This window comes from Onychostoma macrolepis, chromosome 09 (genome assembly GCF_012432095.1).
Source record: "Onychostoma macrolepis isolate SWU-2019 chromosome 09, ASM1243209v1, whole genome shotgun sequence".
Classification (NCBI taxonomy): Eukaryota; Metazoa; Chordata; class Actinopteri; order Cypriniformes; family Cyprinidae; genus Onychostoma; species Onychostoma macrolepis.
This window is the reverse complement of record NC_081163.1, coordinates 3693479-3711044: the sequence shown is the minus strand read 5'-3', so window position 1 is coordinate 3711044 and position 17566 is coordinate 3693479. Positions and strand designations below refer to the sequence as shown.

Below are 17566 nucleotides of genomic sequence, written 5' to 3'. Positions count from 1 at the left end.
TATCTGGGATTTTATCATTATGCATGTTCATTAGAAATCAAACTCATGACCTTGGTGTTGCAATAACCATCAGTTATTAGTAGAGATGTTCCGATACCCTTTTTCCCTTCCCGATACCGATTCCGATACCTAGGCTCAGGGTATCGGCCTATACCGAGTACTGATCCGATACTGTGTATCTGGTTATACAGCTGTACTTACTAGCCCTGTATGAATTGATACAATTATTTTATGGTGCGCTTCACCATAGATAGATAGATATAGATAGTCTGGCGAGTAAACAAAAAATATAATATATAATGTTTGGAAAAAAGTACACTCTTAACATCAGTCAGTCAAGCATTATAATTATATTATGATAATCAAGTATTATTTATTGATAGAACTTTAGCAATTAGAATTAAAACTTGGTAACCATGTATGAATGCATATTAGTCTTCTAGTCTTCTTAGTCTGTTTCTATAAAAATGGGGAAAAAAACTATCAATAATACTGATAAGATAATAATAATCATACTATGAATTCTAAGAACAATATAAACGCACTAAGGATTAATGAGCTGCTGGGTTCATGAATATTAAATCATGTTGTCTGAGTTTGCTCGAACTGATTTGCTGAAATCAAAACAGGGACGATAATAGGTGAGCGCCAGCCAATGAGATTATCATTTGCGCATTAGCTCCGCCTACTACTGGAGAACCCGGCAGTTAAACTGAAGAATTCCAAAGGAACTCCGTTATTTTGACAGGAAAATACAACAAAGAATATCGTTTACATACCATTCGAATTGACGCTACATGTAAAAGACTCTCTCTCTCTCTGCGTGTGAGAAAAAAGCAAAGCGACGGCGAGTCGTGCACTTCACACTAGAGCTTATGGTGCGTCAAATACAGGTGCGCTGCGCATTCATTCAGATGATCTGAAAAATAGATCGCTTGACGGAGAGAGAAACTCTGAAGCGCTCAGTCAGAGTGTTCTGCGAGTGACAACATATCTGCCTCCAACTCACATACTGGCGAGTAAAATCTGATTATTTATCAGCCAGTGGCTAATATTAGACATCATTTAGTCGCTCAGGGTGAAGATTTAGTCACATATGCAAGTGATTTACTGGCAATGTGCTTGCACGTTTGTACTTCTTCGCTTCTTCGAAGAATTGATTTCCGTTTTGCAGCGTTAAGCAAAGCTAGCGCGCATAACTATAGGTCTTGTTTAAGAAAATGGTATCGGATCGGTACATGGGTTTAAGTACTCGCCGATACCGATGACAGAATTTTTTGTGGTATCGGTGGAATTTCCGATACTAGTATCGGAATCGGAACAACCCTAGTTATTAGAGATACAAAAACATTTGGAACTAAATAAACAACACTTTAGGCTACGTGCTTTAAGAAAACAACCAAAAAACATCCAAAAAAACATTTGTGTGCCAGATTTAGGGGTAAGCAGGTAAAGAAATAGTTCACCTAAAATCAAAATTTGCTGAATATCTACTCACCCTCAGGCCATCCAAGTTGTAGATGAGTTTGTTTCTTCATCAGAACAGATTTGGAGAAATGTAGCATTACATCACTTGCTCACAAGTGGATCCACTGTGCCGGGTGGGTGCCGTCAGAATGAGAATCCAAACAGCTGATAAAAACATAACAATAATCCACACCACTCCAGTCCATCAGTTAACATCTTGAGAAGCCAAAAGCTGCGTGTTTGTAAGAAACAAATCCATCAACGTTTCAACTTTAAACTGTCGCTTCTGGGCGGAGTCCCAGTGCCGCTGCCTCGTTCCAATCCTCCTCAGAGGGTTGCTGCGAGCGGTGGCGCTGGTGACCTGAGGATTACAGTGAGTGCGCTTCCTTCTGGGAACCAACCCCCTAGGAAGCCTCACTCCTCCTGCACTCCGCAGCCAGTAGAGGATTCCACTGTGTCCTGAGCCCTCAAGGCTGGACGATTGGTTTTCGGGGTGGCACGAGCTGGTTCTCTGCCACCCACCCCGGTTCCTTTCTTCCCGGAGGTGCATGAAGAGCTCACTGGTACGTGGAAGGCACCTTTTACTGGCCGAAACCGTGCCGGTGGGCCCTCCTCCCTCACCACCCTTGGCGGCGCGGTCAGTGGGTCGTGCGATGTCCACTTTGGTGGTCCAGGAACGCCATCTCTGGCTGTGTCTGGCCGACATGAGGGATACCGACAAGGTCAGGTTCCTTAATTCCCCCGTGTCCCAGACCGGCCTCTTCGGCGACGCGGTCGAGAACTTCGCCCAGCAGTTCTCGGCTGTACAGAAGCAGTCTGAGGCGATCAGTCACATCCTGCCATGGCGGTCCGCTGTTGCATCCACCCCACCGCCGGCAGGACCTCAGCCTGCTCGTCGCCGAGGGCGACCCCCTGCGGCTCAGGTAGACCAAGGTTCCTACCACTCCCTTCAGGGATCAGGTAGTGAGCCTGCAAGCGCTGCCCCCGGAGGAGGCAGACCCAGCCCTGGCCTTGCTCTGTCCAGTTCGTGCCTTGCGACTGTACATAGACAGAACTCGAAGCCTCAGGACCTCAGACCAGCTCTTTGTCTGTTACGGAGGCCAGCAGAAGGGAAAGGCTGTGGTACCATCGCCTTGGCTTACCAAGCACAAGGCGTGCCCTGCCCGCTCAGGTTGCATGCCCACTCTACGAGAGGCATGGCATCCTCCTGGGCGCTGACTCGTGGCGCCTCGCTGACAGATATTTGTAGAGCTGCGGGCTGGGCGACATCTAACACGTTCGCTAGGTTTTATAGCCTCCGTGTTCTCACCTCAGGTCAGAGGCACGGAGAGGTCCCGGCTTAGTGTCGGCTTGCTGCGTTACATACGCTTATTGCTCCAGAGAGTCCCTACAAGGCAGACCCTGTTGAGTCCTCCGATCACCCTTCGGCAGCCAGACGTGGCGGAGCGTCTGGCGCCAGGCCTTTACTCCGTTGTATCCTTGAGAACCGGATTTAGGCTAGGTTCCATATGTGTGACCCTACGGGGATCCCATATGGGGTTTTCCACTGGTTGCTTCTAAACAAACCCGTGTCTTTCCCTCTGGGAGAACCCACCTCTCGTCAGGTTGGAGTCACCCCAGTACTTCCATATGTAGTACAGCCCTACGGGGTTAGTCCATATGCACTTCTCCACATAACTCCTTCTGGGAAGGATGTGGCTTCCGCAGCGTTCCTTTCCAGTGAAAGGGTACGCTTTCCCAGTGTTATCCAAGGTCTCACTGAATGGGTTTTGGGGAACAGCAGTGATCGACACTCTCTGTGGTTGCCCTGTCCCACCGTCCTTAAGCAAGGGGGTACAGGAGGCTTGCTACAGAGCGCTGGAAGGGGGCAGCTCCTGTGGCGCTTTGGTAGGGATTCCTATTCATCGGTCAGTCCGACGTACGTCGAACGTGACCGACTGAATGGGAACGTCTCGTTTACATAGGTAACCCTCGTTCCCTGAAGGAGGGAACGGAGACGTACTTCCCGTTGCCACAGTCGCTGGACCCCGCTGATGCTGCTGCCTTACCTGTTCGGCTCCTCAGCGAAAACCTAAAGATGCAACGCACCTGCTGCTCATTATATACCCGCGCTGCGAGGTGAGCAGCTGCTGCATATGATTGCATGCCAATGTGCATTGGCTCGTTTTAGTTACACTCGAAGTAGATTGGCCTCTCTAGCGAGATTCCTATTCGTCGGTCACTCCGACGTAAGTCTCCATTCCCTCCTTCAGGGAACGAGGGTTACCTATGTAACCGAGGCGATTTTTTTGCAATCCTAACAAACCATACATCAATGGAAAGCTAATTTATTCAGCTTTCAGATGATGTATAAATCTCAATTTTGAAAAATTGACACTTAAGACTGGTTTTGTGGTCCAGGGTCACATATTAATTAAATAACATTCAAACACATTTTAGTGTTTAGATTTAATATAAATAGATATAGATATAGATATAATGAATTATCTCCTTATCGATCCACCAGTTCACATTTACAGCTCTGCGTGTTTGCAGGGTAAAAACATGGGTCGATTTTTGCATTGGTCTGAACAAAAACAACCCAATGTTCCTGCAATACTGGAGGCTGCAGTTCTAGGACTGCATAGGACCCTATTTTTTGGGACAGCACCATCTATTCCAACAGAGGAGACCTGATTCAAACAACAAACAAACAGATGCAAACAAACAGCACATCAGACGTGAAGCGATGCAGCTAATTAACTGAAGTCTCGCATAGACACAAGTCTTCTTTCCAAGAAAACTGAATTTTAAACCAGAATATATTGAATATTGAAATAAATTAGGTTAAATATTTGAAGAGGGTTACCAACGGGTATGTTTAGAGTTAGGAGTTGGTTAGGACAATAATTAAGTGTATACAATTAAATAACTACATAATTCCTTAAAAATAATAATATACAGAATTGAATACCAAGTGCTATAAAATAGTATGAGCCACTAATATTCAGTCATTTAGCAGATGCTTTTATCCAAAGCGACTTATAAATGAGGACAATGGAAGCAATCAAAATCAACAAAAGAGCAATGATATGCAAGTGCTATAACAAGTCTCATTTAGCCTAACGCAGTACACGTAGCAAGAGATTTTTTTAAATTATATAATAAACAAAAAGAAAGCATAGAATAGAAAAAGAATAGAGCAAGCTAGTGTTAGAGGCCTTTTTTGCTTTTGTTAATTGTATAATAAATAAAAAGAAAACAGATAGAATACAAAAAGATTAGAAAAGTGTTTTTTTGTTGTTGTTTTTTTAAAGAATAGAATTAGAATACCGAGAGGTGTGACGTTCTTCATTTTCTCTTACATTCTTTTTGGCTCATTAAAAATTAATCTTGCTGTCACGTTCTGGATTAATTGTAAAGGTTTGATAGAACTGGCTGGAAGACCTGACACAATACATACATGCAAAAAATAAATAAATAAAATAAAATAATTAAAAAACAAACAAACAAAAAAAACTATAGGGTCCTAGAATTCCAGTTCTGAAACTACAGCCTCCTACTCACAACAACAGCCCTATTGAACATGCAGATTCATTCTCTGCCAGCAGGAGGTGCTTTCGAACGGTTTCCGCGGTAACGCCGGAACACAAAGCAGAGCAGCACCAGACTTTGAAACGTGCAGCGCTCATATTTTATTTATAGCCTTTTGAAGTTTAATCGTCACATTAAGCTGTATTGCGATTCTGGTCTGTACCCAAATTTAAGACCTCTTGAAATCATAATTAAGACAATTTAAGACTTTTTATGACCTTAAATTTGATAAAATAAATGTAAGACCTTTTAAGACTTTTTAAGGACCCGCGGGAACCCTGCTGGAGTGGTGTGGATTATTGTGATGTTTTTATCAGCTGTTTGGACTCTCATTCTGACGGCACCCATTCACTGCAGAGAATCCATTGCTGAGCAAGTGATAGAATGATACATTTCTCCAATATGTTCTGATGAAGAAACAAACTCATCTACATCTTATGACCCAGGGATGAGTACATTTTCAGCAACTTTTCATTTTTGCGTGAACTATTCCTTTAACACACGGGGGTCTGCAAAAAACAATCTCACAGGACCTTTTAGACCTAAACTATCTGTTTACCCATTTATTTATTCAATTGTTTGTTTGTACCGTGGTCCGTGTCCATTATACAGATCCGATCAGATCTAGCGCTTTCCAGAGGTCAGAAAGCACAACTGTTCAGTGAATCAGGGATTACAGTATCAGAATATACTGTATGTTGTTTTTCCTTCTTTTTTTGAATGGCCTTCATTTCTGAATCCATTTATTTGGATTAGCGGCTTAGCAAATGGGAGTCAATGATTATGATGAGAGAGAGAGGAAAAAGAAAACTGATGTTTGAACAGCTTACAGGCTGAATCACTGGCACGCCGGTTGGCTCGATTCCTCGCTTGTTTGTGTGGGCACGTCCGTCAATGGCCTATCATGAGCTCTTGGCACGTTGGAGCATATGGTTTCGCCGCGCTGTGTTCCGTTCCAGTGACAGCTACTCCATCTGAGCCATTTACAACCTAAGAACAAGAAACACACACAGCGGCTTTTAAAATATTAAAGAATGGAATTATAGATTAAGACCTACTGGAAATGTCAGCAGGTCATTATTTGATGGCATGCAGTGTATATTTTTAGACTATGGAAAGGTTTTGCTGCTTGGTTTTGCTAAGTATATTGCTTTTGTTCAGGTCATATTTTTCCAGAGGTTTCACATTCACACGTTTGTCTGAAAAGGGCTGCAGAGCTCCAGCCAGCACCCAGTTAAGAAACCTCACACTCTCTGCATCTGTGCTCGGTTTTACTGCAGGCGCTTGCACATCTGTCTCTGGTCTCAACTAGAGCTGTGAGATGCAGCTAAAAAAATCTTGATATTCTGTGCTCTGAAATGTCTGAAAAGTGTGATTTCTTTGTAAGCAGAGGAATCATAATTTTAATTCTCATTTTTTACAACCAAACATTCAGTGTTGTCAAGATTCAAAATGTTTAATAAAGATAAAATGGTAAGAATATATATATATATATATATATATATACAGTATATGATACTGATACTGTAAATTATTTGATGTGACCCCGGCCACTTCAGACCAAGCACAAAATTTGGGGTCAGCAAGATTTTTTTATTTTTTTTTGAAAGAGGTCTCTTATGCTCACCAGAGCTGCATTTATTATATGTGACCCTGGACCACAAAACCAGTCTCAATTTTTCTAAATTGAGATTTATACATCATCTGAAAGCTGAATAAATAAGCTTTCCATTGATGTATGGTTTGTTAGAATCGGACAATATTTGGTCGAGATACAACTATTTAAAATCTGGAATCTGAGGGTGCAAAAAAATCGAAATATTGTGAAAATCACCTTTAAAGTTATCCAAATGAAGTTCTTAGCAATGCATATTACTAATCAAAAATTAAGTTTTGATATATTTACGGTAAGAAATTTACAAAATATCTTCATGGAACATGATCTTTACTTAATATCTTAATGATTTTTGGCATAAAATAAAAATGGATAATTTTGACCCATACAATATATTTTTGGCTATTGCTATAAATATACCCCAGCGACTTAAGACTGGTTTTGTGGTCCAGGGTCACATATATTATTACAACTTAAAATAACTTTACTCCAGTCTTCAGTGTCAAATGATCCTTCAGAAATCATTCTAATACGCTGATTTGCTGCTTAAGAAACATTTCTGATTATTATTAATGTTGAAAACAGTTGTGCTGTCATATTTATATGGAAACCGTGATACAATTCTTTCAGGATTCTTTGAATAGAAAATTCAAAAGAACAGTTTATTTGAAAAAAGAAGATATTTTTTAGAATATAAATATCTTTACTGTCACTTTTGATCGATTTAATGCATCCTTGCTGAATAAAAGCAATAATATCTTTAAAAAAACCAACATCTTACTGACCCCAAACTTCTGTATGATGCATATATATCAAGTTTCATAAAAGGCTGAGAAAAAAAATATATATATATATAGAGAGAGAGAGAGAGAGAGAGAGGGAGGGAGAGAGGGAGCACACAAAAAGGCTTTTGTCTTTATTAAGAATCTGACATTCTGCATTACATAAATGCAGCCCTGACTGCACCACTGAGGGAGCTTCATGGTCAGCTGATGCCTCTGCGGTCAGACAGATGGATTTGATCTGTGGTCAGAACGTGATATGTATGTGTGTATGTTTGTGTACTACTTAGGGAATGAGCCAGGCTAGACAGATGGCAGGTGGCTACAGGATGCATCTCATTTACAGCACTCAGATGAAGGGCTTGACCACACCGGCGATGACCACAGCTTGAATCAAGCCCTTGAATCATATTTGACAGGCTTTTATGACACATCTGTAATTACCATCACTTATATAGCCTCACACTTTTACTGTCAAACAGTATCAGCAGAATGTGTGTTTGATGGACAATTATGATGGCCTGACATAACATGTTAGCAAGATGCTAAAAATGCTACAAACATGCATGCTAGCAATCTGTTAGAAACATGCAAGCAAAATGCTAAATCATGACAGAAGCAAGCTAACATGTTAACTCATGTTAGCAATATGTTAATTTTACATATTACATAACATGCTAGCAATTTTTGCAATCGTGTTCACAACATAGGCCTAATACATGATAGAAACATGTTAACAATGTACTAAATCATGACAGAAACATGGTAACAACATGATAAATCATGTTAGCAACAAGATAATAGAAACGTGCTAAATCATGGTAACAATATGCTAAAACATCTAAGCAACATGATGATACTAATTAGAAACATGGTAGCAATGTGCTATGCTAGCAACAAACCATAAATGTGCTAAATCATGATAAACATGCTAGCAACATACTAGAAACATGATGGCAGCATCCCAAATAATGCTATCAACGTGTTAAAACATGCTAGCGTTGTGCTAAAACATGTTAGTATCATTTTATTGACTTTCACCTTTCAGTAAAACCTTTTCAAGCTTATAAAACTCATTTTAAACTGGCAGACAAGGCTTTGTCAACCAACATCAAATTTTGTGTTCAAACTTTACTCGTCTACTTAAACACTGGAATTTAAAATATAGGCCAGTCATGTAAGGTCAAGCTTAATGAACCGTCAGTATAATTGAGCATCTATCCTATTGCTATGTCCAGCTATAACTCAAAAGCATGATTTGCTGCTAATGGGTTTTTAATGGGCTGCTTATGACAGATGCAGCAGGGCTCGTGTCCGCACTTCTCAAAAAAGCCACGTGCTTCGCTCCACATGCTAGCTCGCTAACATGCTGTCAGCGCTAGTATGCATGCTAAGCATTGCTGTCAGACGCATCTATTAAGACATATTCTAAAAATACCCAGCGCGGGTCCTAACCTCGCTTTGTGAGGCCACTAAATAATTGCCAGCTAAACAAATGATCTCCCACCAGGGGACGAGGGAAGATGTTGAAGGAGCCATTTCGGATGAGACGGTGCCCTCTGTCAGCTCGCGGGGACCTTGTCTTCATCTAGTGAACTGATTTCACCTGCAAATGAGGATTTATCTTTTTCCTCCTCAGTTCGGTGACGTGAGAGCTGGGCGAGATACAGTATGCTAAAACTCATTAGCCGCATCTCTCATGTCGGGTGTTTATTTTATCCTCGTGGTGCGAAATTTTGATGAGATGGATCTCTGGTGTTAGCAGGCACAGCAGTGTGTAATGGGCTAAAATTAAACACGATTATCAAAACATTAATTAGTGTGGCAGTCATGCATAGACATTACAGATCTGAGCTTTGGGTATATTAGGATACAATGTGTTCCAGCTCTTCTGATACACTTAACTGTGGATAATTAAAGCTATAAAAGACCATGGCTGTGTGAGCTGACTACATAGGCAGCAGTCTGAAATGGAACCTCATAAGTGACTGACGGAACACTCTTCATAGGTAGCAATTCTCTGTGTTATATAAATGATACAAATTATATTTCTTTTTGTTTGCAGTGGAATGATGTCATCTTTTGAAAAAAAAAAAGAAAAAAGAAAAAAGAAAAAGAAAAGTACTACATTTATCCCTCCTAGGAAAACCTATCCCATAATGCATTGTAAAGAGGCAAAATCATCATCCAAAAATCCATTTTAAATCTCAAAACTGACCTATTTATTTATTTTGTGTACTATGCATTTTTATTTACATTTCCACTGAAATCTAAATGAAATTGAAAATGCATAGTACACAAAATGATTATTAAAATTTTGAGTCACATTACATTTTCAATCAGAATTTTTCTTCATTTTATTAATATTTATCATTGACAGTTTTATTTTGTTTGCAATAGAAAGACAACATCGAAGGCATTTATACTTCTTGAAAAAAAACAATCCCATAATGCATTGCGATGACCTGAGAAGAAAGAAAAAAAATTGGTAAAATAATTTATAAAATTATATAAAAGAAAAAATAATTCAAGAAAAAATTCAAAATTGATTATTTTATAATTTTTTTGTGTACTATGATTTTTTATGTATTTATTATTATTTATTATGTATTTGCATTTCTACTGAATCCATAAAAAATAAGAATAAAAACAAAACAAAAAATATTTAGCAAAATTATTGATTTTTAACTTTTTTAATCAATATTTTTCATAATAGTGTGAAATATATAATTGACATTTCTATTTTGTTTGCAACAAAAAGATGTCATCATCTGGACAACTTAAAGCCTTCTTGAAAAAAAGAAAAGTTTTTTTTTAACATTTCCATTTATGCTAAAATCAAAAAATGAGATCATACAAAATATATAATAAAATTGTCAATTTTGAAATAGAATAAAACAGTTTTAATCAATACTGTACTTTTCATAACTGTATGAATATTTAAATGACATTTTTATTTCATTTGCATAGAAACATGTCTTTAAGACAACTTCTGAAGCATTAACTCTATCCTTCTTGAAAAAAAAATATATACGGTATATCCCAAAATGCATTACAATGAGCCATAACGAAAAATCTATCCAAATAATCAGTAATTGCATTTATTTATTTTTTTTAAATAAACTAGCCAGTTTATAAAATTAGATTAAACTGTTTTCATATTTTGTCATTGTCTGAAACAGGTGTATTGATCATTTCCATTTCTATTTTATTTAATTTTTTTGCCATTCTGGATGGATTGTTTTCTCTTAATCAATTGCAATGTATTAAGCAGGATAGTTGTTCAAAAGACTACATCTTTCTCTTGCAAACAAAATAGAAACTTCAATGATAAATATTTCATACAATACTAATAAAATACTGATAAAAACATAGAAATCACTTTTAAAATGGACCTTTTTTATTGTTGTGCACTATGCATTTTTATGAGCTTATTAGAGTATCGGGTTGTTTTATGCGTATTTGATTGGGATGCACCTAAATTCTGGGACAGCCTTTGTTTTGGGTCTTAAAATGCAGTTCACTAGGGTTTGAAGTCGATGAGAAAGCAACAGAGAACCAAAATCAGCCTAAATGAGTATTAGCCAATCTTTCTTAGTAAAATCCAATCTGTTTTCAATGTAACTAATCCTCAGAGGATGCCAACCCTCAGACAACATACAGAATTACCTAATTTTGATATATAAATATATTGTAGAAACTTAATTTCCTGTAAAGCTGCTTTGCAACGATTTGTATCGTAAAAAGCACTATACAAATAAACTTGAATTGAATTGAATTGAACTAATGCGCACCTTCTCTCTTTCCCAAGACGACCACTCTGATTGGTCTGTTGAAGACGGCGCGGCTCCTCCGACTGGTTCGTGTTGCCAGGAAGCTGGACCGTTACTCCGAATACGGGGCGGCGGTTCTCATGCTGCTCATGTGTATATTTGCTCTGATCGCCCATTGGCTGGCCTGCATCTGGTATGCCATTGGAAACGTGGAGAAACCGTACCTGGAGCATAAGATTGGCTGGCTCGACAATCTCGAGGTGTCCCTCGGGAAGAGATGCAACTCTAGTGAGCACTGCTCTGGGCCGACCATCAAGGATAAATACGTGACCGCGCTGTACTTCACGTTCAGCTCGCTGACCAGCGTGGGCTTTGGAAACGTGTCTCCAAACACCAACTCTGAGAAGATCTTCTCCATCTGCGTCATGCTCATCGGATGTAAGTCTGAAAAACATCTACTGTATGTATGCAAATAGCTTAAAGGGATCAATCCTTCCAAAACTAACAGTTCTGTCATTATTCACTCACCCTCATGATGTCCCAAACCAATATGTTGTTATTTTTCATGAGAAACACAAAAGGAGAATGTTTCCATGGAAACAACAACAACAATATTATGGTGAGTAAACAATGTCAAAAGTGTAATATTTAGGTGAAAATGGCAATATATTAGTGTTGTCAAACGATTATTCGTGATTAATCGCATCCAAAATAAAAGTTGTTGTTTACATAATATATGTGTGTACTGTGTATATTTATTATGTATATATAATTACACACACATACAGCATATATTTGGAAAATATTTACATGTATATACATTTATATTCTTATATTTTATATCATATATAAATATATTTAATATATAAACAACAACATATTTTTCTTAAATATATACATGCATGTGTTTGTATTTATATAAACATAAATATACACAGTATACACACATATATTATGTAAACAACAACTTTTATTTTGGATGCGATTAATCACAATTAATCGTTTGACAGCAGTACAATATATACAAAATAAAAGCATGATGTTGCGTAATAAAAGCGATATGTACACTACCATCCAAACGTTTGGTTTGCTATTTAACAAGCAAGCATTAAATTGATCAAAAGTGACAGTAAAGGCATTTATAACATTACAAAAGATTACTATTTTAAAAAAATGCTGTTTTTCAACATTTCTGATTTTTGAAGGATCATGTGACACTGAAGACTGGAGTAAATGATGCTGAAAATTCAGCTTTGCATTACAGAAATAAATTACACTTTAAATATATATTACAACAGAAAACAGTTATTTTAAAATGTAATAATATTTCACTTTTTTTTTTTTTTACTGTATTTTTAATCAAATAAATACAGCATTGGTGACTTCTTTTAGAAAACATAACCATCCCAAAACTTATGAATGCTGGTATACTGTAGCACAACTTCACAAGGTAAAAGAAAACATGTTAAATGATTATCCTCATGAATTTGAGAGTAAAATTCAGTTGAAGTGCATGTCCTGAGATGACTGCAGTGAAGCTGAAATGACCCAGGCATCTGTAAACTATTTATTAATCTCCGTTTCAATCCAGCAGATGAATTCTAATTCTTGGAAACAATGCTGAATATCAATATGTTTATTGTCTTTTCCATTTAAAGACTCCATTACATCATCTTTAATCCATGTCTGTTGGTCTTTAGTCCAGCTGGTGTTCTGTTAAATGCTGACAAAAAATATGTTTACAGTAAAACTAATGAAAATATTAATGAAATATTAATAAAATATTAATATCATCTGCCTTTGACTAGCAATTGCAAGTAGCCAATCATGTTTCAGAGTTGAGACATAACTAAATCCTACTGGCTAACAGGCAGGCATGCGGGTAAGTAAGTAAGTAAGTAAATAAATGAAATAAACATCCATTTTTAATCTAATTCAAAATCAACAACAATTTTTATTTGCATTTCTGCTATTTATGCATAAAATGTATAATGCACGAAACTATTTAATTAGACAGTCAGTTTTTAATAAGTAAATAAATAAATAAATATCCATTTGGAATCTAATTCAAAATAGACTAATTTATTATTGTATGCACTATTAATTTTTATTTACATTTCTGCCATTTATGGATCAATTTAAATGAAAAAGCATACTACACTAAATATTTAATAAGATAGTAAATATTGAATTATAGAAAGAAAGAAGTCCATTTCAAATCTAATGCAAAATTGAGTATTTTATCACATATTTTTGTGCATTATGTATTTTATTTACATTACATTATTGTATACATGTAAATAAAAGTGCACAATACATAAAAATCCTTAAGTCAATATTGAATTAGATGGATAGACAGACAGACAGACAGACAGATTCAAAATGTACTTTTGCATTATTATTATTAAATAATTTATAAGGTCTTTAACAATGTGACATACGAATGCCAGTCAGGTTCAAGGTAAGCAATCTATCCCATCATCCCTCAACAGACAGCACAGTTAAAACACAGCTATCAAATCAGAAATAGCTGTTTAAAGACACATCAAGCATAATATTAATAATAATATGAAGGAAACACAGCTGATTTGATCTAAATTGGCAGACAAAATGTACCTGGCATTAGCTTTCATCTGTGTGCCACTATCCTGTCCTCTCCAGCTTTGATGTACGCCAGCATTTTTGGGAACGTTTCTGCCATCATCCAGCGGCTGTATTCGGGAACGGCGCGGTACCACATGCAGATGCTCCGTGTGAAAGAGTTCATCCGATTCCACCAGATCCCAAACCCGCTCAGACAGAGGCTGGAGGAGTATTTCCAGCACTCGTGGACCTACACCAACGGCATCGACATGAACATGGTGCGTTCTTAATGAACCTTTTCAGCCATGGGCTTTTCATTGCACGTTTCCAAATCTTTATGTTATGTGAATTCATCCTTCAGTAAGATAAGATTGGTCACAGTGATGTTTTAAGACAGGGCATAACATAAGGTCAATTTAAGACATCATAAAACAAAAACAAAAATCACATTGTTTTTGTCAGTTTGCTAAGCCAGGGTTTCCCAAACTGGAGTTTTTGAAAAGCCAATTAAATTATGAAAATGTAAAAATTAATTAATTTTTACATTTTTTAAAATCAAAATAAACTTACACTTATAAATATTTTATTTGTTTACTTGCATGTCTGACCAACGACATGTGAATGTGTTGTTAAACTATTGAAATATTACCTAAAATGTTAACTTTGTTGTTTCCTTTTTTAGCACCATGTCAGCTTCCTTTGTTTATGCTTTAAAAATATTAACTAACTAATAAATAAAATAGCAAGGGGTCGGCTGACAAAGTTTGGGAATCCAAGTGCTAAGTCACTGTTTGCCAAGTTTATTGGAATAATTCAGCCCAAAATTATTAATTAATTAATTAATTAATTTCTTTAATGTTGTTGTAAACCCACATTCTGTTATTTTATCTGAAATAAAATAATATAAAATATAAAATAACCTTAAACTTACTTTATTTCATCTTGTTGCAAATGCAACATTTCTCATTTTTATTTAGTGTACTAAAATAACTAAAACAAATAAAAACTCAAATGACATAATAATAATAATAAACTATATATACACACACACAAACTAAACAACAAAATTACTGAAATTAAAAAAGAAAAACAAAAAACTAATTCAAAATATTAACAAATATAACAGTATCTTTATGATGCTAATATAACTCTGCATACAATGGATGCACTGTATTTCATATCTTCTGAAGCAATATGATCATTTTGCATTAGGAAAATGACCCAAATTAAAGTTTTTATCCACATTTTTGGCTGAACTATTCCTCTCAGTGATCTTTGAAATGCTGTTTGCACATGGCATCACATCAGTGTAAATGTGTGAGTGTTTGTACTGAAAGCAGCACCTTTCTCTCTCCATGTCTGCCTCATATGAAATGGAACGACCTCGTCGCCCTGGGAAGAGCAGGAGGTATTTATATACAGTCAGGACTCATCTTCATTCATGTCTCTAGAGACTCTCTCATACACATCAGCCTTCACTCTGCTCATCTCAGTTACACAGTGCATCTTTAACACTCGTCTTCAAGGTCTCTTAGCAGGAAATGCTTGTTTCCAAAAAAAAAACTTTTTTTTTTTTTTGATGATATTTGATGCAAATTTTTTATATATTTATGGTGATAGGAAAAACAAAAACTAAGTAAAAAGTGCATCACAATTTCCAAACAAAAGAAGAAAAAAATTATGTATTTTTTACAGCCATTTGATGATATTTGATGCATATCTTAATTTGAATTTTTTTTTAACATCGTGAAGAAACATTTTTGGACTGGTTGATCTAACTTCTTTTATAATATATAGACATATATACAGTATATATGTCTGCCTTTTGATGATATTTGATGCATATCTTATTTATTTTCATTATACTGTCTTTAAGAAACAAAAATAAATAAATAAATAAATAAAATAATGACCAATTAAAATGTGCATCAAAATAATCACAATTTACAAATATATATATATATATATATATTTACACATTTATAACATTTATTTTTGTAATGATGTCTTTAAGAAACCAAAATAATATTAATAACTGAATAAAAAGTGCATCAAAATCATTACAATTTCAATAATAATAAAAAAAAGTTATAACTTTTTTAAATATATTTTTCAGCCTTTTTATGATATTTGATGCATATCTTAGTGTTTATTCTTGTGATACTGTCTTTAAGAAACCAAATAAAAATGTAAAACAAAACACAAGAAATCAAATCAAATAATAAGTGCATCAAAATTGATTTATATCCTACTACTTATTCTCATGATACTGTCTAATCAATGTTAAAAAAATAATAATATTCAAATAAAAAGTGCATGAAAATTATGAAAATGTTGTATATTTCCAGCACAGTCAATATATTGAAAATATCCAGCATATCGCCTAGCCGTAGCATATTTAACACTGGCATTAATTAGCATACATTAGATGGGGGTCTACAGTAGCCAATCTGAGTTAGATGAGAATCGGAGATTAAAAGTTGCTCTTGTTAAAGAAAGTCTGCTGTAACTAAGAAACTGAATCTTCTCTGTTGGCCATTATTGAGCTCTCATTATTTAATCTCTTTTAATTGATGATTGCACTGCTAATATGAGCACAGTAATTGGCACTTGGAACATTAGTCTGTGTAGTTTAAAGTCTCTTTCTTGCCACTTTAACCGGTTGAATACATTAGCAGAAACATCATAATGCAAAATTATTTCATTAGCAGTGGAAAAACACTCTCAACACCAAGGCTCTGTTCCAGAACTGAGTGAATTGTCATTTTTAAAGCATCATAAAAGCGCTTCTAACACGAAGGCTGTTCAAAAAGGCAGACGCCTCTTCTTTTGGCCAGATTTTAAGGCAGCATGATGTTTCCAAGGCCATAAAGCATTGCAAAAAGCTGAGTGAAAAAGTCCATCTAAGAAAATGTATTCATAAACAAACACATTGATTCGGCAAGGATGCGTTAAATTGATCAAAAGTGACAGTAAAGACATTTATAATGTCTAAGACTTCTGCTTCACATAAATGCTGTTCTTTTGAACTTTCTATTCCTGAAAAATCAAATGTATTACAGTTTCCACAAAAATATGAAGCAGCACAACTGTGTTCAGCATTGATAATAATCAGAAATGTTTCTTGAGCAGCAAATCAGCATATTAGAATGATTTCTGAAGGATCATGTGACACTGAAGACTGGAGTAATGATGCTGAAAATTCAGCTTTGCATCACATACATTCAATTTTCAAATATAATCACACAGAAAATTATTCATTGAAATTGTAATAATACTTTATAGGGGTGTAACGGTACACAAATATGACGGTTCTGTATATACCTCGATTTTGACGTCACGGTTCGGTATGGTTACGGTACAGCAGAGGGAAAAAACTAAACAAAATTGTTTTTTTTTTAATTAAACAGTAGTTTAATGAACAAATAACTTATAATTATAATTACAGTAATATTTTCCTAAAGATAAAAATCTACCTCAGTTTATGCTCTGTACTACTGTATAGGGAGCCCTTTTACATTACTGTAAGGTTACAATTAACAACAGAGCCCAAACTTCAATTTAATTACCATTTATTTTTAAATATAAAAGCCAACACTCAACTTAAAAAAAAAAAAAAAAAAAAATTATGCAAACATGTAAATTGCACATAACGCCGATTTTAAATTAACTTCTAAATGCCAAAATTCTATTTGTTGTTGAAAAAGCTAGGCTAGATAGCACACGTACTGTACGTCTGCAAGATGTCTGTTAAAGATCGCTTGATCTGGAAA

General features: G+C 35.9%; 1 protein-coding gene across 1 annotated transcript in view; it reads left to right on the top strand.

Annotated features, from left to right (window-relative positions):
• The window catches only part of LOC131547108 (potassium voltage-gated channel subfamily H member 7-like), a 112835-nt gene that overhangs the window by 57396 nt on the left and 37873 nt on the right, over positions 1-17566 (top strand). Inside the window, exons 7-8 of the mRNA XM_058787407.1 lie at positions 11249-11648; positions 13872-14072. Coding sequence (XP_058643390.1) covers positions 11249-11648; positions 13872-14072 — 601 coding nt within the window. The remainder of the gene's footprint in view (positions 1-11248; positions 11649-13871; positions 14073-17566) is intronic.